We start from the raw sequence: 26767 nt of genomic DNA on the forward strand, positions 1-26767 counted from the left end.
GCTGGTGACGTTATCCTGGATTCTAGCAATACAGTCAAGCTCTGCTGTCCGGAGAATCCAGACTCCAGCTACAGGGGAAGGAAGAGTCGCTATTAACTCTGCGTGTCGCTTGCTTTAGGTGGACATGTTCTCCTATGGAATGGTCCTGTACGAGCTGCTGTCTGGCCAGCGGCCCGTGCTCGGACAGCACCAGCTCCAGATTTCGAAGAAACTTTCCAAAGGGATCCGTCCGGTCCTGGGGCAGCCGGAGGAGGTGCAGTTCCACAGGATGCAGGCGCTCATGATGGAGTGCTGGGACACAAAGCCGGAGAAGGTACGAGGGCTCTGATCAGCACCCGTTGGTGCCGTACGTTAGTGGGGTGGTCCTTTCCACTGGCTGAGACATGCGCAGCTGGCAGCAATGGACAGAGCTCCCCAGAAGCTCATGGAGACTCTTGGCTAGAGGGTCTCGCTCTTCCACTCGCCACATCAGGAAGGAGTTTTATCCCACCGTCAAACTAGCGTGGGCTCTTGGGGGTGTTTGTATCCCTCAGTATTGGCCTACTTCCTTGAGTGGCAGGATGGTGACAGTGCCTTCGCCCCTGTGCTTTACCTGTGACAAGTTAGGGTGTTCTTACCATTTTCAGGCACTGTGCCTGGCTGCTGCGGATGAGGGTTTGCTTGTACAGTTTTAAGAATAGGCTAGACAAACATTTCTGTAGGATGGCTTAGCTAGGGATGATACTGCCCACAGTACGGTGTTGAACTAGCTGGGCTCCTGAGGTCCTTTCCAGCCCTAGTTTTAGATGACTCTATGAACGTGAGCTTCCTTTCAACTTCTATCAGCCACGGTGTCCCCCTTAATAAGTAAATCCCAATAACATACTGCCCTGTGATTACAGCTCCAAAAAATTCAGGAACAACAAGTTTCCAAAACAGCATCCTGAGGACCCAAGAGGGTTTAAAATACAGCAGGGGGTTACAATATTATCTTTTTCTTTAATCCCCTTGCAGTTCTCGAGCCAGTGTCCTCCAACGGAGGGGTCAGACAGCTGTGATTGACTGGTGTGAAGAACATGGCTGTCTCCTAAATTCTCCTTGAGAAGTTCAGGGATAATACTCATGTGGAAGAGAGGGACAATGAAAGGGTTGGGGAGGAAAAAGCAGGAAAGAATGGGTTTTCGGCTACTTATGTTATTTTCCATCTGGGTGCACAGCTGCACGAAAACCTGTGGGTTCTTCCAAGAAATGGAAAGGATTTGGTGCAACTTTGGGCCCCAAGCTGTCTTAGGCTCTTGGGAAAATCCCAGCCATTAGCACCAAAGAATTAATCGATAGTAGTAATTATGACTGTGTTGACAGCGGGTCAGCTATGAATTTTGTGCTGGGCTTTTGTACACCCCCCCCTCCCTTTATAATACATGTGTTTATTTTCTCACAGCGTCCAGTGGCCTTTTCTGTTGTGGGACGCATGAAGGACCCTGCCTTTGCTACGTTCATGTACCTGCTGCACTGCGGGAGGCAGTCTGCCTTCTTCTCCTCCCAAGGGCAAGAGTACACCGTGGTGTTCTGGGATGGGAAGGAAGACACGAGGTAGATGGCTTTTTTATCCTTAAGAAACAAAATCTTTGATTTAACATAGACTCATGTCATCACTCATGCCACGGGGCCCTCCGTAAAGGCAGGTGAAAGCGGATGAGGCACGTGGAGCACTGGTTTTCCAAACCACTTTAATGAGTAACACGGTGGTTTCATAACGGGTATTTAATGAGTTTGGCTGAGCTCTAGTGAGCAGGATTAGGAAAATGTCCTGAGTTTGAATATTTACAGAGTATTTGCATGTGGAAAAAGACATGTTCTGCCTTTACTAATGAAGCCATTTGACACTAAATCCTTCCCCTTTGAGGTGCTGATTCAGTCTTCCACCCCTGTTCAGCAAGGCACTTAGGCACATGTTTAAGTCTCATTGAAAATAGTGGGATTTAGCCCCGTGTCTGGAATTAAGCACCTACTTGAGTACCTTACTATAGAATGGACTCAAGCCCATGCTTAAACACCTATGAATCAGGACGTCGGTGCTTCCATTTAATTCATCCATACACTATTTACCCCACCAGGCTGGATGCTATTGATATACTACATCCTTTGGTGCAAACCCCATTTTTGAGCCAGTGAGTTGTTCACGAGCAATTTGCTCTGTTGTTCGTGATATGTGGGTGGGTCATTTCAGAGACACGGCATTGTTTCTGTTCCCTGATTGGAGGTCGGGACCCCTTTGGACAGAAGAATAGCCAATTAACACGCATCTAATACAAATGTCGGGAAGTATAACTTTCTTGCGCTAAAACTGATGAAACTCCTCAGACAGAGAGATGTGGGTGTGAATACCATATTGTTCAAATACCGGCTGACAGTATAACCCTGTGAATCCTGTTGTTGCAAATAAAAGAACTGGTTTGTTCCAATATTCATTACTCATATTTTTTCTTAACTAATTTAACAGCTCAGGGACCTTTCTTCTTGCTTGATGCATCATGGATTTCATAGATTTTAGGGTCGGAAGGGACCTAATAGATCATCGAGTCGGACCCCCTGCCCTGGGCAGGAAAGAGCACTGGGGTCAGATGATCCCAGCCAGATGTTTGTCCATCACATCTGCTTCATCTTGCCAGCACAGTCATCAGCACCACAAAGCCGACAGTGGGAGAACATTTAGCAAAGAGTTAATAGCTGGCAGAGCTTGGAAGTACCTTTATGGGAAACTATCCAGCTCCCAAAAAGGTTTAAGAGCCTTTTCTACATCTGCCAAACAGATTGCTAAGGGGATAACTATACCCACGGCCTGGCCAAAAGCACTGGGGATCATCCAAGCTGCACAATGCAAGCACTTCTGCTGCAGCTACTTGCTGATGCAGTTTCACCACAGGCAGCGTTGTTGGAACAAATGGCATTTGCTCCTTTCAGAAACTACACAGTGGTGAATACAGAGAAGGGACTCATAGAAGTGGAGAGAATGAGCTGCCCAGGCATGAAGTTATGCTGCCAATTAAAAGTTCAGAGCGCCCTGTGGACTGCTACTGAGGTAAATGTGACCCGAAGTGAGAACTCTTTTCCTGTTGGCTCTGCATTTCATTGCTCCAGGGGAAGACCTATTTATTTGCGTGTATGATACAGAAAAATGGTGTTTGCTTAGTAAATGAGTAATGCATAACTAGTGGAATCAGCGTGACAGTGGGTGTCTCAAAGAGGCAGTCAGGGTTCTTTAGGTAAATGCGATAGCTTTTATTAGACCGACTAAATAGTTGGAAAAAATTGTTCTTTGCAAGCTTTCGGGCACAAACGCCCTTCTTCAGGCACGGGGAGAGTTTGTTGCTTCTTTATGTTCTCTCCTAGGTGGAAAGGAAGCCAGCACGTAAAATAAAGCATGGAAACGACAACTTTCCAACATAAAACTGTCCAGGTTATCTATCACCTGTCACATTTACTGAAAGAACCGTGTCTGCCTATGTCCTTAGACCAACACGGCTGCAACCAACACCCCTCAAATAGGCAGTCAAGCTCCTTCTCAGCAGCATATTGTTTCCACCTATTAGCCAGTGTCTAGAGAATGGGTCTTGAGGGCCACCGGGCTTCTGCTCTTCATAATGAGCATGGAAACTACAACTTTCCAACATAAAACTGTCCAGGCTCTCTATCACCTGTCAGTCCTGAAATATTTCACCTGCCAACGGTCGTTATCTGCAAGTGATAAGGGGGTGGTGGAACAAGACACATTAATCTGGGACTTCCCAAGCAGCCAGAGGGGAGCATCCGTGAGACATGAACGGGAACTTTTTTTTTAGTTCCCTCGGAAAATCCCAGCCTAAAATAAAACCAAGAGGCGCACGGTGGATTTATCTCCTCTGTCATGTAAAGGGGAACCCAGATTTTGACACAAAACGAAGTTATTTTTTTGCCAGCTCTGTTACACCATTATCGAACGCGTTCACAAAATTCTGGGTTTTGTCAATGGAAAAAGAAGAAGTTATTCACCGTGTAATTTATTTGCAACGGGTAATTGAGCCAATTCTAATCATGTAGGCAGGGACACGAGAACTGAGCAGAAATCAGAATGAACCCATGTTGGGGAAAAGTCAGGTATTTCAACTTTTCTCCCCACCATCCCAAATAGAGTCCACAAAGTTGAAAGGTTGACGTTCCTCATGGAAAGGGAAGCTTGCAAAAACGTCAGGCCGAAACCCGGAGGTGTTTGTGTTTCTGTGTCCCAACCTGCATCAGAGCAGTGTTGGCTTCAAGTCAGTTCAGCACGAGACAGCATCTCCCCGTGGTGTCGTGGCACCTCCGGCTTTTGTTCATCCCCCCCAGCTGGGCTTCCTGGCCTGGCGACTACTCCCGTGAGCCACCAAGATGCTGAGCTGGAGATGAGACTGTGACAGGTTTATCCCTGCACATAGGGCAAAAGCATCCAAACTGCAGTATCCGTGAGATGCTACACTACCATTGAGAGATGCCGTGTAACGCTGAACTGATCTGAAACACGACGGGGCTGTTCCTTCAGCAAACTGACCCGCAACAACATACTTCATTTCAGTTTTCCTGATGGGGAAACTTCCGACTAGCCCAAATGGACTTGATCTGGACATGGAGACAGGACTGTCAAGCCCTGTGTTCAAGTTGGGGTCCATATCCACAGTGCAGATGATTGCTGTGCTAGCTGATGGCAGCGCACGCTGCATTATGGAGAATCCAGGGGTGGCATCGCGTCCTTTTGCACCAGCAGGGATCACAAAAAGCCAAAACAAGCTGCAAAGAGAACAGGGTTAAACTATAGACTTTCAACAGCCACAAAAGCAAACTTAGCCATTTCATTGGGGCAAATTAGAGCTTGTCTGCATGCCCAGGTGAAAATCAGCCATGTTAAATGGTTACTAAAATATACACGTGTGGTGTTTGTGTCTGCAGGACCAGAAGATCTACATCTACAGCTTGCAAGGCATGTGCCCACTAAACACGCCACAAAAGGGTCTGGACACTCCTGCGACTGTGAGCTGCTTCTTAGCAGTGCCTGTTGTGAAAAAGGTAAAGAAAATGTGTCTCATTGCGGGACCGGCTTAGGGAACCTGAAGGTCAAGAATAGGGACTTGTTCACCTTCTCCTGCTTGAGCAAAGGCCGTTGCGATAGGCTGCTCCGTACACTTGAATTTGCTAGCAGAGCAAAGAGAATCATTTCCAGGTCTCTGTGCCCAAGCCAAGGAGAGCAGAAGCATGAAAGAGGGGTGGGGGCTAACCCGAGGCGGGGGTCCAGATCGAGCATTTCACAGCCTGCTGGGAAAAGAGTCAACATGCTGCTGGCTCCTTTACAGGGCAGCGCCCCGGCTGGGTTCCCATACCATCGCTGCAGCAAAGTCCTTGCGAGTGAGGTAGTGGGGAAGTGAACAGGTCAGTAATGAAGTCATTAGCAATGTAGGAAACGAGTAGTTTTAGCCCTCTTCAGCACTTTTTTTTTATTGGACTATCAGCTTCAACAGGCAAGAGAAGGGAGGCAAGTAAGTGTGTGTGTGTGTGTGTGTGTGTGTGTGTGTGTGTGTGTGTGTGTGTGTGTGTGTGTGTGTGTGTGTGTGTGTGTGTGTGTAAACAGGCGCACGTAGCACGGATGCCTTAACATTAAGTCTCTTTGGTGAGGAATATAGATACAAACAACAGAGAGGCAGGATAGGATATCGACTCCCAGAAGTAATAAGACAGGCAGGGGTGACAGTGTATACCTAGTCTTTTCAGAAACACAAAAGCCCAGTCCCAGGGAAGGGCGTCCTTAAGGGAAATGTGGCATGGTGCTATGCGATTGCTCTTAGGACATGTATAAAATCTGCTTTGTGGTTGGTTGGATTACCCTCAGTTTTGCCCCGACTACCCAGAGTAAAAAAATCTCATTATTATCCATTCACTCGCAGCATGCAGTTGCCACCAGAACGGGATGCATCTGAAAACTGCACCAAACAGTTTTCACCATGGTCGCGAGGCTGCCCCCGGGCTTCGTCCTGTGATGCTGTCCATCTCTGAATCCTGCCAAATTCAAGAAGATCAGTGCAGGGCTTTGGGGGGAACTGCACCCCAAGCTGCATACAAGCAATGGGTGACACTGCGTGTGTTCAGGCGCAGCGGGGTGACAGCTGCAGGGATGGAGATCGGTGCAGGGGGGGTCTGGGGCCCTGCACCCCTAGCTGCTGACAGAGAAAACTCGTGCCAAGACTGTCTCTGCCTTGGGGCAGTTGATTGTCTGTATTGATGCTTTCCTCTCCTTAGCCGGGTTTTGTAGGTGCTAATTGATGCTCCTTAAATCGTTGTGTAGTAGCTAGGTCCTGTGCATGGAGCTAGTCCCCAAGTCCCTGGTCCCTGAGTGAATCATGATTGATTGATTGGTAAGTGGGAACACAGCCCGCGGCAGTGTCTCCCCTCCCGCCCCAGGACAGACACTCAGTCCCACAAGCACCCATGGCACCAGTTTTGCTTGTCCTCAGCCTGAGGGGCGGTTCCCCCCAAACCCCTGCACCAATCTTCTTGAAACGTGGCAGGCTTTGTGGCCTCAGCGAGACCTACCACCCCTCCAGTTTTCACCGTGCTATGTTGTAACACCTAGACATGACATGAGTTTTGCTTTCAAGAATTTGGGGTGCCGTTTCCCCCAAACCCCTGCACCGATCTTCTGAAACTTGGCAGGCTTCACCCTCTCTGCAGTCTGCCACCCCTGAACATTTCATCCCAATCGGACAAAAAAGAACAAGGTTATAGATATTTTATTGTTTCCCCATTATACCCTATGGCCGGATTGCCGAGGCGGCTCCGACCCGCTCCGGGAAGCCGAACAAGGCAGCGCTTCGACCCGGACCGGACGTGCTGCTTCAGACCCCGAAGCGTCCAAAGCTTCTCCGGATCCAAAGCCTCGCACAGCCCTATCACTTAGCCCCTCCAAACAGGCCCGTGGATCAATTTTGCCTGCTGGAAGTCTGTTGACTTTTTCAGCCTGTCGTTAGTACAGAGATTTTCCTGTTCAGCACCTGAGGGAACAATCTCTGTCTTTTTTTTTCCCCCTGCTGCCTTCAGCACTGTGCAGTGAATTCAACTTGCCTTTCAGTTCAAATATCTCCTCTCTTGCACCGATTGCAAAATCATTCTTCCAGGGGTTTCTAGGGACCTACTATCGTCTGGCTTCTGCTTCCACTTTGCAGTGTGTCCAGGGAGTATAATGACATCGGGGCCCCAAAACACCAGCTCCCTCCCCAAAACATCTGCGTTATTTCAGCAGAATCCTTCTTTTAGGCTTCGTTTTATTTCTTCCGACTCTGAGTGGAGTGATGAGAGCGCGGGCATCCAGGACGAGAACCAGGAGGAAGCCCAGGCAAGGTCTGCTAGAAGCTCAGCTGTTTGTCAGAGCTGACATTTCTGCCAAACAAGCCACTTCAGGCCTTTCATGTTAGGCTCTTTGAACTTCCAGCCTCTTAAATCCAGCGGGGGAAAGAATGGCTGGCTACAGCAAATGAGAGCTTCACCCTTTTCTAAGTATGAGAGCCAATACGCTGATAAAACCTGAAACAACCTAGTCAGATCTCACCGCCCTGAGATTTTGCTTTGAAGGGTATGTTTCTGATGGGTTACTCTTGGGGAAGAACTGACCCGAAAGAAACCCATCTCGGTGCTCTTTTTGTCGTCCAAAGGGAAGCAACGTAGAAAGGTGGAAGGAGCAGAGTGTGTCCCGCAACCCTCAACTCTCCCCATCAAGGGAAAAAGGCGGCATAGGAATTGCAAGTGCCTTTTGGTGCTTACTGTTCATCTCCGGCTTTTGCAAACAACAGTAAAAATCCCTCGAGCCCTTCCCTAAAAGAAACAAGCTGCCATCTCATTTCTGGTCCTTTTGCAGAGGATGCTAAGGCAAGTCCGTACGAGAGTACCTGCCTCTGACGGGAGCCTAGAACGCAGCCGAACAAAAGCTGCGTGCAAGGGCTGCGTCCTGCCAACACTTCCAGTGCCAGGAAGGATCAGGCTTCCCAAGCAGGAGGCAAGGACAGATGTGACCAAGTCTGGGTCAGGTAGAGGCTCCATTCGCCTGCTGTCTGAGGGTTTCCAGGCAGTTTTAAGCCTGCAAGAACAGGACATCTTGGTGGAGGCTCATCTTCCACGCTGCACAGTACGGTCAGGCCAACCTCCCTGGCACAGCTGGACTTCTGGCAGGCCTGAGGCTTCACTGCAGTTCTCTTCCTGTGTTTTCCTTGGCTCTTCCCTGAGCTAAGTTGAAAATGGATTCTGCAAAAGTTACTTAAGGTTTATAGAGAGCGCCGTCCCGCCTGGGTTTAGTCACTGCTGCAATACTGGACTTGGGAGACTTCAGCCTTTATTATTATGCCCGCCAACACCCAATAAACCAGGGACTTGATAGTACCACTGCAGTTTACAGGCCTCAGGGGCACGTGGCTCTCACAGCGCTCCTTTGCTAAGTGAGTAACCCTCTTACTTCCAGGCATGCGGTAATGATTCTGAGTTCAAGCCCCTTGTCGGGGACTGACGTGGTGTCTGAATAAAGCAGGTTGTGGCCAAGATGGTGAGTAATGTTGGCACAGCCTGGCTGCTTGAGTGGTGTTTGGTAGTGTGCCTTGGGGTGCACGGGGCCAGAACCCCAGTGAGCGCGATTGAATATCTCAGAATATATCAGATGAATATCTCTTCATTTTGGGACCAGTTTATGCATTGAGGATCTGGCCTGTTCTACCTGACAGCAACAAATTGAGGCTATCAAAAAGACCATTGTGAGGCTAAGAGTAAGGAAAGGAGCCAAACCACACTCTCCTACAGCTGTGGAGGAATGGCAGAGGGCTAACTGGTGACTCATGGCATGTCTTCGGTGTAGCCGCTGCCGTGACCGCAGCTCGGAGAGATGTACTTGCACTAGCTTTGCACTGGCAAGCTCTGGGGCTGCTAGACTGGGAGCCATAGCAGCAGGGACCTCAGGAGCCCTGGAAAACACGGCTTTTGGGATGCAGCGGTAACATCTTCTTGTCCCCACAACATCCGTTTCACAGACAGGGGAGCTAAGACACGGTGCTAACGCTCTGCTACCCCAGAGCAGCAGCTTTCCCTTTGGTGGAGTAGTGCTGTCAGATAAGTGCCTGCCAGCGGTGCGGTGCAGTCCACGGAGGACTGCAAGGAGGAAGAGATTGGCCTGTCCTTTCCCCATTTGTCAGCATTTCCTCTGGATGCTCCCGAGGCCAAAGCACCCCTGGCTAGAGGGTCGTGCTCTTCTGCTCAGGTCACACCAGTCCCCAAACTGAGGATGAAAAAGGAATTTCCCTTGCATCGAGCTGGTAAAGGACCGTGGGGGCTTTTGCCTCCCTTTGTAGCATAGGGCAGCGGTTCCCAACCTGTGGCACGGGTACAACCTGTCAATGGCACACGTTAACAGATTTATTATAATTGCTTTATATGACAAAAATTTGCTGGTTGTATCATTTTAAATTGGTGGTGCGTACTCTGTAAGAGGTTGGGAATACCGCTGACATAGGGCATTGTCCTTTTCCTGGGATCCTCTGAGCGTGCATTGACCATGGGCTCCTTGCCCTTGCATGGCAGGGTCTGACAGTGCCTTCGTCCCCCTGCTTTGCCTGTGGCGGGTCAAAGAGCATGCCTGGCGCTTCCAAATATTGTTTGGTGCAGGCTTGAAGTGATGGTTCCCTCAGTTAACAATAGTCTGCAAACAGAGGGGGCTGGACGTGATGGCCCCGGAGGCCTCCTGCTCCCGATTCAAACCAAGCTGGGACTTGGTCGTAAGAGGCACATGATGGGAGCTGCCCTCACCCGGCAGGAGATGAGACGGGTAGATGAAATGTGGGCCTTTGCTACGAGGTGCCTATAAGGGGGTCACGGGGTGTCTTTATCCTGCTGTTACCGAGTGGTTTGATTTGACCCGGGGTATCTCGAGCTGGTTCTAAGGTGTCGGAGCAGCGGGAGCCCAGGCTGGGAGCTCTCTCCTCTTGCCCAGAATATGAATCCAGATAGGGAAACTGTCTCTCTTCCCTGCAGAACTCCTACCTGGTGCTGGCAGGGCTGTCGGACGGACTCGTGGCAGTCTTTTCTGTGGCGCACGGCATCCCAGATGACAGCTGCTCCTACCTGTGCTCGCATACCGCGAACCGCTCCAAGTTCAGCATCGCTGACAGCGACCCCCGGCAGAACCCCTACCCTGTGAAAGCCATGGAGGTCACAAATAGCGGGGCAGAGGTCTGGTACAGCAACGGTCCCGGCCTCCTCATCATAGACTGCCTGACCATGGAGATCAGCAGGAGGCTGGAGCCCTACAGCGCTCCCTCTGTGATCACATCCATCGCGTGCAACTCGGAGTGCCACGGCGAGGAAGTGGTCTGGTGCCTCGATGACCGGACCAACTTTCTGGTGATGTACCACGTGACCAGCTACCAGCTCTGCGCGCGGTACTACTGCGGAGACTGCAGCCCTTTAAGGGATATGTTCACAATTCAGGAGCCTTTTGTAGGGATCCCTGCTACCACAACGATAGCCCATAAGGTGCAGGAGGGGAACTCGTTGACTGATATGAGCATCATATACAGCCAGGAGCTTGGCACGCAGATACTGAACCACCAGGACTCGCTCACGGACTACTGCTCCATGTCGTCTTACTCCTCCTCCCCTCCCCATCAAGTCACAAGGTCCTTCTCCAGCCTGCCGAGCTCGCCGGCGAGCTCATCCAGTGTCCCTTTCTCCACAGACTGCGAGGAGGCTGACAAGTGTCATGAGCTGACGCCGCCCTCGGACCCAGCCGATAGCAATGCTTCACAAGCAAGCGATAAAACGCAGCGTCTCCAAGCCGTGACGATTCTTCCAGTGAAAGACCTCATCTGGATCCCCAGGTAAATCAGGCACCCTTGCAAAGCTGCATGAATTGCCAGTGGGAGCATGAGAACTTTGCTCTTATTTCTAATTGCACTTACCATCAGCTGGTCTCAAGACTGTAATTAAGATACAGCAAACAAGTGATGAGGCTAGACTTTCCAGCTGGGAACCCCTCTTTGCTCAGGTTCAGGATGGCATCTAGCCTTCCCTCTTCAGCCTGGGCAGTTAGCCCCATTCAAGGCTACCATTGCCACTTGTGGGGGCTGAGCACTTAACCAGGCTCAAAAGAGAAGTGGCCAAATCCCTGCCAGGTATGCCCACCCATGGGGATTAAACATGATGGTTACGGGTGCAATCACCAAACAAGGATTTCTCAAGTCCCTTAATGTTGAAAGCTAGAAGCAGGGCAGCAATCAGTCCAGACAGACCCTGCAGAAACACTGTCATTGTGTGTGTCGTTTCTAGGCGGGGCGGAGATATCATTATCATTGGGCTGGAGAAGGAGTCCGGCATGCAGCGTGGCAGAGTGATCGCCGTGCTGAAGGCTGGAGAACTGGCTTCCCACGGGTAAGGCGGGATTAGAGCCCGTGTGTTCACGCAGCGCTGGAGTCCAGAGGACACGGAGCCAGGGTCCGAGGGAGGGACCTTCCCACTGGGCCGTTCACCTTGAGGAGCTTTCTGGTTTGGCTTTGCATTGCATTGCCCCCCCCTGCAGAGAGACGGTTCTCAGGCTCCAGCGACACGGGCAGGTCCCACGTGCAAGCTAGAGCCACCTTTAGGTTTTTGAGCTGATAGCAAAAGTGTGGGTAGAGACATCTGTGTCCTCATCCCCTATGTCCATCTAGCTGGATTGTAAATGGGCAGGAGCAGGGAGGCCATGATCCGGCCCCCAGAGCATCCCCCATAAATATCCCATCCTCTATCTTGCTTTGTAGGCTTACGCCCACGCTGTTGGCCCAATCCTGCTGGGTGCTGACCTCACTGGTGTCGAGGGCACCTGGCAAGGGGAGGCATGGCTAGTGCTCAGCAGATCTGGTCCCTGTGCAGAACAAGATGTGTAGCTGCTATAGGGCGCAGCGCTCATTTGTGGCCTCATTCGTTCCAGTCAGGTCAAAGCCCTGGCTTTCCATGAGCACCTTTGTGCCACGTGCGGCACGGCATGGGGAAGGTCCTGGATCCCTGTGGAAAGCATTTGCCTGGCATCCTTGAAAATGATTCATAGAGCAAACGAGCTTCCAAGCAAATAAACTGTTATGCTGCGGGCGGGGGTCCTACCGACCAGCATCAGATCGTGCCAGTTGTGCCCGGACAAATGCACACAAAGAGGAGGCGATAGCGGATGTGAATAGCCTGCGTGGCGCAGGCAGTGGGACATCTTGCATTGCACTCAGTTTGCCTGCTAATTTAATGTAATGGTTTGTGATGAGCTCCTGTGACACTGCATTGGAGGGGCACAGCCTGGGTCTGCAGCAGAAGCAGGTGCTGACCCAGAGTACGCGCTTAGGTGAACTCGGTGAACATGAAAGCTGCCAGTGACTGGGTCAGACCAAAGGCCAGTCTTGCCCCGTCTCGTGTCACACAGCGTCAGAGTGCAGATGCTGAAAGGGAGGTCTGACCAGGGTTATTTGCCCCTGGTCCTCTCTACCCGCAGCCTCCAGCACTTAAGGTCTAGGATGTTCTGATTCAACAGTGCACAAGTGCTGTCGAGGCGGTGGGGTACAGCCCCAAAACAGCCCAGCTGCCCTCATTTTCAAGCCGCTAAGAGCAGCCCATTGGCTGCTGCTTCCCCCTCCCCTCATCCACTCGGTCTGGGGCAGCTAAACCATGCTGCAGCTACTTACAAAGCAGGCGGCAGCAGTAAGCGTGCAGTTACCTGGAGTACCATCAAAGTGCGGGGGGAGGTCGAAAGCTGCCCTGCACTTAACCGATATACAGACGACTGCCGAAGCATGTCACGAGGTTAATGGCAGGCACCAAAGCGGGGCTGGCACTACATTATGCAGTAGGAACAGTGACGTGCCCTGAACCCACAAATGCCTGTTACACCAATTTGATCCATTTCAAAATGTGGGTTTTTTTTAATTAAGTGAAACCCCAGGGTGGCAAGCAGCAGCAGGCTGAAGTGGCCAAGTCAGACGACTGCCGAAGCATGTCACGAGGTTAATGGCAGGCACCAAAGCGGGGCTGGCACTACATTATGCAGTAGGAACAGTGACGTGCCCTGAACCCACAAATGCCTGTTACACCAATTTGATCCATTTCAAAATGTGGGTTTTTTTTAATTAAGTGAAACCCCAGGGTGGCAAGCAGCAGCAGGCTGAAGTGGCCAAGTGCCGTGCCCAGCCCGCCTGCCTCACAGGGTTGCAGCCTGGCCGCTTCAGGCACAGAGCTTGTTGAGTCAGCCTCGGCCGGAGCATGGAAAGCAGCCGGTGTTCCCAGGCTGGGCCCGTGACTCACCCTGGGTGTGGAAGCTTTTGCAAGGCTGCAATGTCACCAGCGCTGCACCTCCAAGGGGTTGGGGGTAGGCTTGATGCTGGACACACAGCTCCCCTGCATGCCGCTGGCCACAGAAACTAGCACGCCCCTTGCCTGGGCTGCTGGGCATATGCCAGACCTTTCATCCCTGCCCTTGAAGTATATAGTGGGCCATGTTCGGCCACTTCTCCCCCAGTTGATGAGTCCTTCCCCCCCCTTGAGGGCTGCACTGAAACCAGCAGGACTCGGGTTAGGAGAATCTGGCCTTACCTTTGAGCAAGGCATTGCCATCACAGGGGCATCCTGTGGGCTGGGCTTCTCGTGACACAGGGGTTGCTTGGCTGAGCAGAGCTTTGCACGGTGAAAGCTTCAGCCCCACCATCCATGGCTGTGTCCCTCCGAGGCTCCCTGTGACATGAGAGGAGATAGGAAACCCCAACCCTCATCAGCTGGCCTGGCATGCCTGGCCGCTTGGCATCTCCCATACTCAAGATCCTCAGTCAAAAACCCCCTTGGCATCATCCTGAACCCTCAAAGCTGACACCTTCTCACGCTGCCCTTCCCTCGCGCTCTCTGGCCCCAGCTGTCTCTGGCGTGGATGCAGCGTTTGCCCCTGGCCTGCCCTTAGCCTTCCTGCTGCGGATACCTCATCTTAAACCTAGCCCAGCCACAGCGTCGGGCCTTGCTGGCTTAGTTAAGTGACACTGCTCAGGGCTTGGACTGGCTCCTTCGCTGTGTGCGTGAACATCGATACTTAAGATGCTTTGAAAATACCGGTGAGGAGCTAGGGGAGGGCACTAGGAACCCAAAGGCACCTCTCTGCCCATTTAGACATACAGCGTCCCTTAAAAAGCCCATCCTACAGCGCTGTAGCACCGTAGGCATTGCTATAACAACTAGCAGGCCCCCTGTTTCTGATGCTCCCCACATTCAGTCTCCCCGGCACGGAGGAGGATGCTTGTTAACCGGAGCATGTAGCGCACGTGGGTGCCAGACTTCTGCCTTCCCAGAAGAGCTGCGCTCCTGTAACTCTATTCTCCACCCCTGTCATTGCCTCCCCAGGGCGCTGGTCGAGGCTGCTGTCATAGCAAGGGACACTGTCGTGTGCTGCTTTGAGAACGAGACGGCGGAGTGGTGCCTGGCTGTCTGGAGGAGCTGGGGGGCCAGAGACTTTGACGTTTTCTACCAGTCCTACGAGGAGCTGGGGCGGCTGGAGGCCTGCATGCGGAAGAGAAGGTAGTGCCGGTGGGATGGCCGAACGGAGCCTCAGGATGCAGGAACTGACACTCGCGTGCTCCAGCCCGGGCACTTTTGGACTCTGGAGGAGGGCTGGGGCTTTCACGTTTGCTGCTAAGAAGTACTGGTGGGTTCATCCTACGGTGTGCTTGCTGCAGAGGCAGGCAGAAGGCCAAAGCAGACAGCTTGTGCGCTGTTTGCCTCTCTCTTCAGCAGGGGATGGAGAGGCCTGAACACCTGGATGTGGGTGATCTCTCATCTATAGTGTGCTACGGGCTGAGAATTGCTACACCACTGATTCTCAACCGGAGTACTGGGGTACCCTGGGGTGCCTTGAAACACCCTTCAAGGAAGACACAGGGTACCACGCGGCGTTAGCACGGTTGGGGCGTGCACACAATTCCCAGGATAATCCCCACGAGTTCAAATAGGAATCCACAGTGCTAGAAGCATGCTGCCCTGCCATGGGCTTGCTGAGCTCTTTGCAACAGAGGAGTTGCTCTGTTATTTTTCCATAGTTGAAAAATGAGTGAAAGCAAAGAGCTGGCAGTTTCCAAGGGGAACTTGAGCTGAACAAAGCAGGTCTGGAGTCTAAAAAGATTGAGAACCACTATTCTACACCCGTCTCCTGCCTTCCCCACATAATACTGAAGCCCAAATGCTGGGTTTCTTGGCAGAAATGGAGGCTTTTCCTTTCTCTTGAGCCTCTCTTTCTGCATTTTTAAATCCCCACCCCACACACACACACGTCCAGGCTGCTGCTATATTTACACCTTTGGTCCTCAGCCAGGAGTGCTTTACTAACTACCAAGGGATGCGACTCTCCTCCTCAGAGCCCAAGAGCACTACACAGGACTCTGCCAGCCCTGGGGGTGTCTATATTGCTGTCCCAGCAGGGAGGGCCGTGACCCCAGCCAGCTTGCATCCCGTCCCAGATTCAACCTACATGCAGCAGCAGGGCATTACGTCCACACTCATTTACTGGCTTCACAAGTAGGTTTTTGCAGCCTACGCCAAACACCACAAAAACAGGGTAAACTATTGCTTCCATTTGCTGTGGGATTGAGTGGACAGATGAAACAGTTGCAGCTGATTAGCTTTATAGGCAGGTCTCTACTCCTTTTAATCAGTATGATTGGTTTTTCTATCCATGCCCCAAAGCTAGGTTGGAATGACCCTGCAGCGACCCAGTGTAGACACTTCTGCTCAGTGCATGAGAGCCCAGCAATCACTCTTGGCGGCTGAGTGTATTGTTGGTTAATAAAAGATGCCGTGATACAGTATTACTGTGAGACACCCAAAGATATCCTCCGGCCGTGAATGCTGCGGTCTCGGTATACATACGGGCCATTTCACTGCACTGCTGCAGAGGAAACTGTAACCAGAGTCGGATGCAAAGCAGACTACATCAGCACTGCACACGCTTTACCTTTTTGTAAAGAGAAGGAATCATGTCGTCAGCAGGACTTGTCCTGCTGGCATGTTTCTTTGTAAATAAATGTGGAAGGAACTGGAACAGAAACTCAGTTTGTCTGTGCAGAAAGGGGTGCATGCGGAGCTCAAAATAGCACTTCTTTTACACCTCACCGCTAGACCTAGGAAGACTCTATCCTGGCTAGCCCATGACACATGAATGTAGACGACAAGCTCAGGGCATAAACCTGGAAGAAATTACTTTGCTTGCAGTCAGACAGGCATGACAAATAGCGTCCCAGTTTGTGCAGGGGCAAACCTCCGTGGGCCAGGGGTTGGGCTGCCTTGCTTTTTGGGGTTGAGAGGCTTTTCAAATCCAGACAACTTGAGCTGTCCCAAGTGAACCTGTTCATGTGTCCACAACCTCAGCTGTCACAATCGGGTGCAACAGCGTGTAAAGAGTGAAGCGGCTCCCGGAAAGTGAGCGCACACAGTGCACCAATGTGTTTTTATATGGTGAGAAACTCATGCTAAGTTTGAGCAGGTGCCTGAGGCTGGTGGAGGCAGGCTTAGCAGGTGAGATGCCGGATGTGCTCTGGCTTCAAACTGCTGAAAAGTAACCTCCAGCAGAAATAAAATGTCTCTCAGACTAAACAGACTCCTCCCTGTTGACCTTTCTGCTGACAGCTGGAGACTGCGTGAGCTGCTGGATGTTGGTATAGGTCCATGCTCTGCGCAAGACTTGAGGCAATGGATCCGCTCCATGGGCGTGGGGGAGAGGAGCCTTCTTCCTTTCCAGACAGCCGAGATCCAGCCCCGAACTCCCCGCAGCACAGAGCCTCACGGGTACCGCAGTCCTGCAGCTGCTGCTGCCCCCAGTGCTCTGAGCCCTACTGTCCCCCGTCAAACACCCAGGCTCCTCGTACGATGCCTGGAGGAGAGCAAGGTGCTGCACGAAGGAAACGTGCTGTGAGGAAACAGCCTGGGAGTCCAAGGCAGGGCGAGGTTGTGTGGAGAAGGGGCTTGTGGTGTCCCTCGGGTCCGTGTGCAGTGCAGTGCTTTTGAACCTCTTTATCAATGATTTGGAAGTGGGGGTGAAGAGCTCACTGGCCAAGTTCATGGACAACACCAAGTTACAGGGAAGCGTGGTCATGCTTGAAGAATAGGCTACAGATACAGGCGGACCTAGACAAGCCGGCAAGTTGGGCGGATTGAAATCTGATGAAGTTCAACATTGAGAAGTGTAAAGTGCTCCACCTCGGGACAAACAATCCCCAACATACAGGCTCAGTGGCGCCAAACTGCCCAGCACCACGAACGAAAGGCGTAATAAGAGACCATAGTATGAACATGAGCCGGCAGTGCAATGCTGTAGACAGCAGGGCAAACAATACTCTGGCATGCATCAACCCATGCATCTCAAGCAAAATCAAGGAAGTGACTCCTGTGCTCTACTCAGAATTGGTGAGACCGCAGCTGGAGTCCGGTACTGCGTCCAGGTCTGGGCGCCGCACTTCAAAAAGGCCGTGGAAAAGCTTGAGGGTCCAGAGAAGAGCCACCCGTATGATCAGGGACTTGCAAGGCAAGCCATACGAGGAGAGGCTGAGGGACCTGGGCTGCTTCAGCCTAAAAAGAAGAAGACTGAGAGGGGACTTGGTTGCAGCTTAGCGCTAAATCAGGGAATACATCAAGGGCTCGGTGAACAACTGTTCTCCAAGACACTCTTGGGGAAAACCAGGAGTAATGGCCACAAACTCCTGGAAAACCATTTCAGGCTTAACACTAGGAAAAACTTCACAGCTAGGGTGTCCTCACTGTGGAATAAATTCCACCCAGAGGAGGTGCAGTCGCCTACCCTGGAAATCTTCAAGAGGAGACCTCACCCCAGCTGTCTTTCTTGCCTGGTGCAAGGGGGCTGGACGCGATGATCTTATGAGGTCCCTTCCAGCCCCTAACATCTATGAAGCTATGAACATCGCTTGCCCTTGAGGGGGGCCAAATCCCAGCTTGTGTAAACCCGGGGTAGCTCCACTGCAGTCAGGACCGTACCACAATGGCTCTTCTTTGTCTTGCAAGCAGGCACCTGCTCAGACACCACATCATTACGCTTCCCAGGCCTGGGTTTGTCTGTGCCCTTCCTGGGCATGATCCAATGCCCGTGCATGTCAACTGGTGTCGTTCCACTGACTTCAGCGAGCGTTTGTTCAGGCCGCGGTAGCACACAGGAGCCTTTGTTCTGCTCTCCACAGAGAAGCGTATTGCTGTCACTTGTTGGTCATCAACACCACTGTGTGCAACCCAAAATGCAAAGGCCCTGCTCCAAAAATCTTGGGCCTTGCCCCCTCACCAGTCCACAAACTGACATAGGTGTGGCTTGGCCGACTTGGGTGCCTGGCTCCAGGAGTGGCATTCACAAACCCAGAATAAGGACCTAAGTTCCCATTGCAGTGAGCGGGCAGAGTGCTAGGTACCGCCGCCTGGAAGTCACACCACCCGCCACGCTGACCAGGGGGACACCTAACCAACAAGAGCACGCACTCGAGACGGCTGGGAGTGAAGAATCACCTCTTTCCTAGACTTGACGTAGGATCTTTGTCGCTGGTCTGCACCTATGAGAGACTGGGATATATAGCCCCAGAGCTCTGGGTCTCGGGCACTAGGCCATTCGTATGGCACAGCCAGCTCACTCACTCTTCTCAAGCACAGCTGGGCTCAGTGCAGTTGCTGTGTGCTAGGCAGCCTCTGAGCTTGCACCCTACCAGAAGAGGGCCCTCGGGAGATGCAGGAGCAGGGAGACCACGTCTGTGAACCCCATGCAGCCCGACATGCAAGGCATGTGCCAAGGTGCTCATGCTGGTGTCTAGCTCAAGAACTAATAGAAGCAGGAAAGCAAGACAGGAAGAGCAGCACAGGGAGGTACACAATTTTAAGGCCTATTGAAGAAGTCTTGAGGTCTAGGTAGGCTCTTAGCAGCAGTGAATCCCTTCCATAACCTTTAGTTTTGACATACAGAGCAAACGGCATAGGTTAGGTAAGCAAGAGCCCACAGGCATGTGCAAACAGGTCTTTTGTAACAGTCTGGTGTCAAAATTCAAGTAGTAAAAGGCTGACAGGAGCCACGCTAGGATTGCACACTGCCCTGTAACCGGTCCGTAAAAATGCTGGGGAGGGCAGGTCTTGGCAACGAATGTCACAGGAACGAGGACGGCGCCATTCCCTGCAGCTGTGGAGCACGGTTTTGGCCTGAGACTTTGCTAATCCCCTGAATAAAGCAGGCCAGCATCTGCAGAGGGAAGACCTCAGCCTGGTAGCATAAGAGCTGCTGCAGATCAGTCCTTCTCAGTGCAGGACTCAGCCCTGCAAGACCACGTTCCACTCGGCGCTGGCATGAAACCCAGTGCTGGCCAGCCGTGGGTGCGGGCACGAGGAACAGGGCAAAAAGGAAGGTCTTTGTTCACACAGGCCTCCGAGCAGTTAGCAGCCCGATGTCAGTAAATCTCCAGTGGATTAAAAGCAAACACTAATAGCTTAAATTGAATAGTTTTTATGGGACCAAAACCCTCCAAGCACCCTCCTGCCAACGCCGTGGCCAGAGAGGACACAGAATTCATTTGCATGACGAGGTTCATCTCCTGGCTGGAATTTTAAAAAAATGGAGAGTAAATCAGGCCCCTGCCCCCATGCCCCGTACCACGGAAAGTCAGTTTGAGAGACAGACACATGCACACGGGAATGCAGAGGAACAACAAACACAGCTGAGCCTACGGTGTGATCACTGCCCTTGCTCAAAATGGCAGCCAAGCGGTAAGATCCTCTGCCCCCAATGAGAAATGCCTGAAGAGAGAAATTCTGCTGCCTGATTCCAGATCAGCCTCCTAGGGCTAGGGACAGACATGACACATAAACCGGTTTAAATGATCAGAAACTCATTTAAACCTGTAACACAACAGGTGTTCAGTGCACATAAACCAGTTTGAAAATGGCTGAAACCGGTTTGAGTTAACCTGTTTAAATGTAGTATCAGACTGAACTGATTTGGGTCAAACCGGTTTATGCAATGTTTGTCCCAGCCCCCTTACAGGTTTAAGTTAAATCAGACTCCCCCAGCATCCTGGCATGCTCCCTGGGCTGGGCAGGGCTCTCTGCTCCACAGCAGGGCTGGCCCCTCCCCTCTGCTCCCTGGCTGCAGCTCCAGCAGAGACTTGCAGCCACAGCAAGGTGTGCCTGGCTTCCTCCTGCTCTTCCCCTCCCCTCACCACTCCCTGCTCAAGCAGGGATCCCCCCCTCCCCTCTGCCTTACGCAGACACCTCAGCACTAGCTAGCAGACCACATGCTAACAGACCACATGCTGGCTACAGCAGTGTGGGCTTAGGGCATTTTGGAGCTAATCAACAGCTTAGCTGGTAATGTCGCTCACTCCTTCTTTGTTGAAGAAGAGTTTAAACTAATGAGAAAGGCTCTTTGTTTTCTGATGGGGTCATAAATGCTGATAACAGAGCTGATAAATGCTCTGCTATCATTCAAAGAGCGGGGAGGGAACCCCTCCCTAATCCTGCCAGGGCCTGGACCCCTCCTCAGCTCAGCAATGTTGAAGGGGAGGGAGGGCTGCTCTAGCACACAACCCCCTCCCTCCCCCTGGCTTCTAGCTTGAGCCACTGCAGCATGTGCCTGCATTTCTGGGATGTCTGTCTGGTTACAAAACTGATTTAGCCTAGCCAGGTTAGACTAACCTGCAAAGACTGAATCAATTCAGGCTCAGGCTTTTTGAATGTCTGTCCCTAGCCACACAGACCATGGTCACGGGTGTTTTTAAGATCATAAATCATCAAAACTACACAAAATAAGCAACCAGGGAACTACAAGGAGCCAGGTTCCAAATGTGTTACTTGCACCGTGCGGCCTAGTCAGCAGAGGAGGAGAGAAACAATGGGGTGGATGTGAATGGCCAGGCAGCGCTAGAGCATGGCAGTAATCATGACTGTGTTGGGAATGGCTAAAGCAAGCAGGTGTGTCTGGGCTCGTGGCCTGGCAGCCATTGGGCCGAAGTCTAGGAATCCACATGCACCAGGGTGGGTGCTGGGTGGATGCTTTTGGCCAGTTTTCCTGGATGATTAAACTGAAAGTGTTTGAGCTGTTCTGCATGGGAACGCTGTGTAACACCCCTAGATGTCTGAAGCCCCCCTCCCCCTCCCTGCTCCTACACGTGCACACTCACCTGGCTGTCTGAAGCCCCCCGCTCCTACACACACACACACGGTATCAACAGTCTGGCTGGTAAGTGGAAGAAGTCTATCCCTCCACACACCTCTTGGATGGTAAATCAAATCAGGAGAGCACCACGGTACTATTTTAACACATCACTTTGCCTTAGCACAGACTTGTCTCAATTTACCTGGAAGGTGCATTACTGGCTGGGTTTTCACCTGGAGCCATTTCTATTGGCAGCAAAACAGCTAGAAGCCATGATAGTTCAACCTTTCCATCCTAACCTGTTAAAACAGAGTGGGGGGCGAACCTTTATGGTAGGCATGGCACAAATTAGCCCCACCCCCTCCCCGCATGCCACTCTGATCCCCTTCCCCTACCTGGTCTGCTGCTCTGCTTTCTGCTCCACCCTTGCCTGCCACTGGCCTGCCTGTGCCTTCCCCAGTCTGCCGTGTGTCTCACACACACACACACACACACACACACACACACACTGCCTGTGCCATTTGTAGCACCCCTGCCTTAGCAAACTGCCCGCGTGTTTCCCCACCCAGTGCAGCCCATGTAACGAGCATGCGGGTAGCCCGATGCAGCCAAGAGCACGGGTCCCGTTCCCGCCCGGCGGGGCTGCGTTTTGCTGCGCTGGAAGCCTGCGCACGGCGGTTATTGCGAAGAGCAGATTTAATCAGCCACCCTGCGCCCAGCAGCGAAACAGGCTCTGAAGCAAGGTTGGGTCAGCTTTTCAGGAACAGAGAGGCCGTTATTTTGCTCACTGCTGGTTGCAACATGGCTGGCACAAGCAAACACGCTTTCTTCTCTCTCGGCCCTGAACAATATATACAGGCCCCTCGCTCCACCGCTTGCCTTGGCATCTACATCCCTTGGAGGGGATTTTATCCTTACTGCTTGAGGGGGATGCGGCTCAGGCCAGGGACACGAAGAAACACAGGCAGGAAGTCCACTGGTCTTTAATACCAGCATCTTGTTCCCACGGCCTCATGTTCGCTAAGGCAGCAATGCCAATGGAGCAGGCAAATGCATCTGAAGAGAAGGCAAGCACAGCGGTCAGCAAGACCAGGCCAGGCAGGTCCGTCTGCCCTACACCTCCATCAGAGGTCTACACATGCCCTCCCACACACGCTCCCAGGGTCACGCGGCATTCATGGTAGGAGGAACGAGCAGCTGTGGCAGACCATGGCTGTGCCTGCTGTCCCCAGCACCCTTCACCCAGAGGGATGCTCTTCTTCCACCCTGGGCCGCTTGAGTTTGCCCTTTGCTGCTCATCTCCCAGCAGCTGGCAAGGCGGGTGCCATCTGCCTTCACATGCTTATCCCCAGCCCTGCACAACGGGGCCCTGAGCTGGTGGAGCAGGCCTGGGGGCACAGACACTTATTGCTGTGATGTGACCCTGCCTATCCTGGGTCTCCTCTGGAGTAGGGTGGCTCTCTCTCCAAACCAGCTGCACGCAGGCCCTGGGGAGCTGATCTCAAGGCAGGAGCAGAGCTGCTTCTACATCTGCAGTGGGTGCAGGGGTATGGCAGGGTTTGCCTGGTCCACCAGCAACGCTGTTTCCTTCTCCTTTCTACTCTGCTGGTGGACCGGGCAAACCAGGCCATTCCCTAAACCCTGCCATGCTCCTGTACCCACTCAGCTACAAGAGGGCACAGACAAGGGGCAGAAGTCAGGGGAACGGCTCAGTCCCCCAGCTAAGGTTCGTGGGATCGCACCCACAGCTCCTTGCATGCTCCAGCTGCCCGCACCAGCGGCAAGGCACGTCTTCCTCAGCCCTGTAGGCACCTGCCCAGGTTTTCAACCCGAAAAGAGCAGACAGCTATAGCAACAGGTGTTGAAAGAGCTGGGGGGGGAGATGTGGGGGCTTTCCTCTGTCGTGGGCACTGGAGGGCGCTCCGGCTTCAAGGAGCCTCACATACAATAGGTGAGCTCTGTTTTGCTACCACCTCTGGGAGGGGAGGGGGGAGACAGGGCACCAGGTTGCTCTCTGCACCCCGTGGCTAGCAAGCTGGTGCACAAGGGCACCCTCCCTGTTCTCCTCCACAGCCCCACATCTGCCCCGTGCCCCCAGCCCCAGCTCAGCCAGGCCCTGGCTCCGACCTCCTATGCCCAGGTTGGCTCCGGCTGGCTCTGCTAAGCAGCATGAAGCTGCTCCAGGACCCTGGGGGTGCTGTGGTAACAAAGACGAGGCCCCTCCTGGAGCTGCAGTGCCTGGGGGATGCGGGGTGCGGGCCGTGCCCCTGCCTCTCCATCAGGGCAGCTCAGCTTGGCCCAGGGGTGAATATCTCCCTCCGGGAAGCGGGTGCAGGAGAGATGCTGCGATGCCAGGGCAGCCTCCCCCCTGCAGTCAGGGACGTCGCGGGGATAAGACACTGCGCTGTGTTGGGTGAGGACACAGACTGCCACAGACCAGGTGCCCTTGGGAGCCAGGAGGTGCCAACAAGAGCACCCAGCTGGTGGCAGAGCCATCTGCACCCGTCTGAGGAGCCCAGAGGACATGTACCTCACCTGAGGGAGAGCAAAGGCACGGTGGAAATCTGCCACCAAGATGGCCCCGAGCACAGGGCAGCAGTTCACACATAACCCGCGCAGCAAAGGGGTCAGCCCTACAGACTGCCAGGCCAGGAGAGCCACAGACTGTCACTTCTCTGCCCCATAGCACGTCCCTTCGCTCCCCTTTGGGCACTCTGCAACTCAAGCCACCCCCAACCCTGTAGCCAGCTTGGTGATGTCTGCTTCCCCCCTTGCCTGCATTTGCCCCTTCAACTGCCCACTCTTGCAGCTGTGGACCTGGAGAGACGTGTCAGCAAGGAAGGCATGGGCTAGGACCGGGGCTCGGGCCTGGGCCCCCAATCTCGAGCTAGCTGGGCACCTGCCGGGCCTGGGGCAGCTCTAACTTGTGCCCTGCTTCAGTGGCTCTGCCAGGCTCTTCCAGCCAACAGGTCGTCACTGGGGTGCAGCGGAGGGCCAAGGCCCTCCCTTGCACCCAGGGTGGCAACTCAGCTGGCTCTGTGGCTCTTTGCCCCGTCACTCTGTTCCCCCCCTGCGTGCACGCTGGTCTGTGGGCTGGCAGGGAGCACGGCGCAAGGGACCACGTCGAGGTCTTTCGAGGAGGCCCTAAATTCAGCCTCACCATCACTCCAGGCATCCTAGGAGGCTGCAGCTTCTCTCCTCCTTTTTCGCAGGAAGGGACTCCTGCTGGGGGACTCTCCACGAGCAGGGCTAGGCTTGACCCGAAACGGGGCCCAGCTGTAAAGAAGAGGTGGGAAATGCAGAACCCGCAGGCAAAGCATTGCCCGTTGCCTCTGGCACCACCTCCCCGCTACCCTGCTTATAGCTCAAGCAGGGCCGCAAGGGATGTTTCCTTCCCTGGCACAGCCCAGACCCCGGACTTATTGCCTCGCTCAGACGTCAGAGCCCACGCCTGCATCGCTGCCTCACCGGGCTCATCTGACCCATGCATGCAGCCCCCCAGACCGCAGCGAGCCGGGTTTCCAGGAAAGGCCCCTTGCCAAACAGCGTAGCACCTGTGTGCGTGGCACTGGTTGAGGGGGCTGATAAGATGTAGGCTTGACCAGGGGACACGCTGGGGAAACCCAGCCTCATTCAAAGAGAAGAGAGTAATTTTACACGCAGGCTCACAAGGGCGTATGTTTAATCCTCACCCATGTTGGAGCCAGGCTGACACCAGGTAGGAAATGCTAAGTGAGAGAGAGGTGCCCGAATTACAGGGGCTGGCTCTAGAAAGGCACAGAAAGGACCAAGAGGCTTTATGTGCAGTGCTGGCAGCTGGACCACAGACAGGGAAGGCGCTGAAGGGGAGGACCAAGGCTGGAGCACCCCTTCCAACCCGCTCCAGGGCAAAGCACAGCCCCAGTCACCCCAGCCCCAAACAGCCTTCTCCTGGGGACCGGCTCTGAAGAGCTGCCCATGCAAACCCCTCTACTCTGCTCACAAAAGGTTAAGCAGGAGTTTTATCTAATCCATGTCTATTTATTCAGTGTCTCACGTGGGCCCAGGGGAACTCTGGCAGCTCCTATGTAGCATTAAGGGGCTGTTTCTCAGCAGCCTTGTAGCTGGTTCAAGCTGGCATCGATGCCAGAGGATTTCTTTGGGTGCCTGTAGCTCGCCCCAGGATCAGGCCTGCAGTCGTTCTGCACCAGCTACTGCACTGGCAATGGGGTGCGTGCACTGTGCTTCCTGCTGGAACAGGGAGTTTAACCATGGCACGGCCTCCCAGGGTGGTTTGAGGATGTCTGGGATCAGGGAAGCGCTTCCACTACCGGCTGCATTGCCACTTTGCAGCCTGCCGATGGAAGCTGCGCTGGCTTCCCCGCGGGGCAGCTATTCACTCGTTTGGCAACATCAGCTCCTTTCGTCTACTGATAAATGTGAGCACTGCTAGTGCAATCAGCACCCCCAGCGTCTTATCAACCCTTGCTCCTGATAAGCCAACTGTCACCCAGTACAAAAGGGGAATGCAATGGTGCAAAGTGCTCCTCCAACCCCAGCCGGCCAAGACAGTCTCCACAGAAAATGACTCCTGGTCATCAGTGTTAAGTAGGATGAATCACACATTACCTGTCTCGAAGGCTTTTATCACCCTAGTAACCAAGGCCCTCGTAATCGGGGATGGCTTTTGTGTGACAGAGGTATGCGAGGGTGATTTTATTGCACCCTGTGGAGGTCCAGGAGGACCAAGCTGGGCAGGTCCTCCTGCTCCTCACTGCCCTTTGTGACTCCGTTTTGGGGCTGGAGGATGGTGTGGTACACAAGTAGATGTGTTCATGGATTTTCAGCGTCTCAACCAGGGTGGAATAGGATGGCATATGGGCACCTAGGAATAGACCTGACACTAAGGGCCAGATTCAAAGTCCACAGTCAAGGTGCATCCTACCGCCCCGTCCTCCTTAGGTGATGGATATAGGCTGTGCAGCCTACCACGCAGCGAGATACCTGGAGCCTTTCCTGGAAGGCCCAAAGCCATGCACCAGGCTGAGTTTTACCTTCCCCTCCCGACAGCGCTTCCTCTCGGGTTCCCCTTCCCATGAACCACTCCTCCAGCCTCTGGGGATGGGGAGCGCTTTTCCAAATGGCTGTGGTTACAAGTCGCAGGGTTCCCTGCAGCTGGGATGTGCCAATATCTGCTTCAAGCAAACCGGCACTTTAGTAGCCGGACACTGGACTTGGCCACTACCAAGGAGTGACACACTTCCCTCTTGCTCACTCCCTGGCAGGCGTTTTAAATGAAACCTGCTTTTATAGACTCTTGCTAGCATGAAGGGGACCTCACCAGAGCCAAAAGCCTCCAGTGCATTGTGTAGTGACATCCTTTCTACTCCATCCTTTCTACTCCAGACCTTTCTACTCCATCCTGGAGCTTGCATACGATCACAGGAGGGCGCACTGGAAAGCTGTGATGGGACCCCATGTTGTAACCCTAGAGATATCTGGAGTGAGAAGGATGCTGCGTTGCTAGAGATGACATAGGACAAAGGCATCTTCCCTTCTCACCACGTGGGCAAACAAGACAGAGACACGGTCAAAATA

General features: G+C 53.1%; 1 protein-coding gene and 1 long non-coding RNA gene across 2 annotated transcripts in view; one reads left to right on the forward strand and one right to left on the reverse strand.

Moving 5' to 3' along the window:
* Positions 1-16915, forward strand: part of LRRK1 (leucine rich repeat kinase 1) — a 99982-nt gene extending 83067 nt beyond the window's left edge. The window contains exons 29-35 of the mRNA XM_025199561.1: positions 119-313; positions 1421-1572; positions 2944-3061; positions 4942-5058; positions 10048-10892; positions 11341-11442; positions 14413-16915. Coding sequence (XP_025055346.1) covers positions 119-313; positions 1421-1572; positions 2944-3061; positions 4942-5058; positions 10048-10892; positions 11341-11442; positions 14413-14590 — 1707 coding nt within the window. The 3' untranslated portion in view covers positions 14591-16915. The remainder of the gene's footprint in view (positions 1-118; positions 314-1420; positions 1573-2943; positions 3062-4941; positions 5059-10047; positions 10893-11340; positions 11443-14412) is intronic.
* LOC102368347 overlaps positions 3265-26767 on the reverse strand; it is a 47662-nt gene continuing 24159 nt past the window's right edge. The window contains exon 3 of the long non-coding RNA XR_323394.2: positions 3265-4782. This is a non-coding gene — a long non-coding RNA (uncharacterized LOC102368347). The remainder of the gene's footprint in view (positions 4783-26767) is intronic.

The sequence above is a fragment of the Alligator sinensis genome, unplaced genomic scaffold (genome assembly GCF_000455745.1).
Source record: "Alligator sinensis unplaced genomic scaffold, ASM45574v1 scaffold210_2, whole genome shotgun sequence".
Lineage (NCBI taxonomy): Eukaryota > Metazoa > Chordata > Crocodylia > Alligatoridae > Alligator > Alligator sinensis.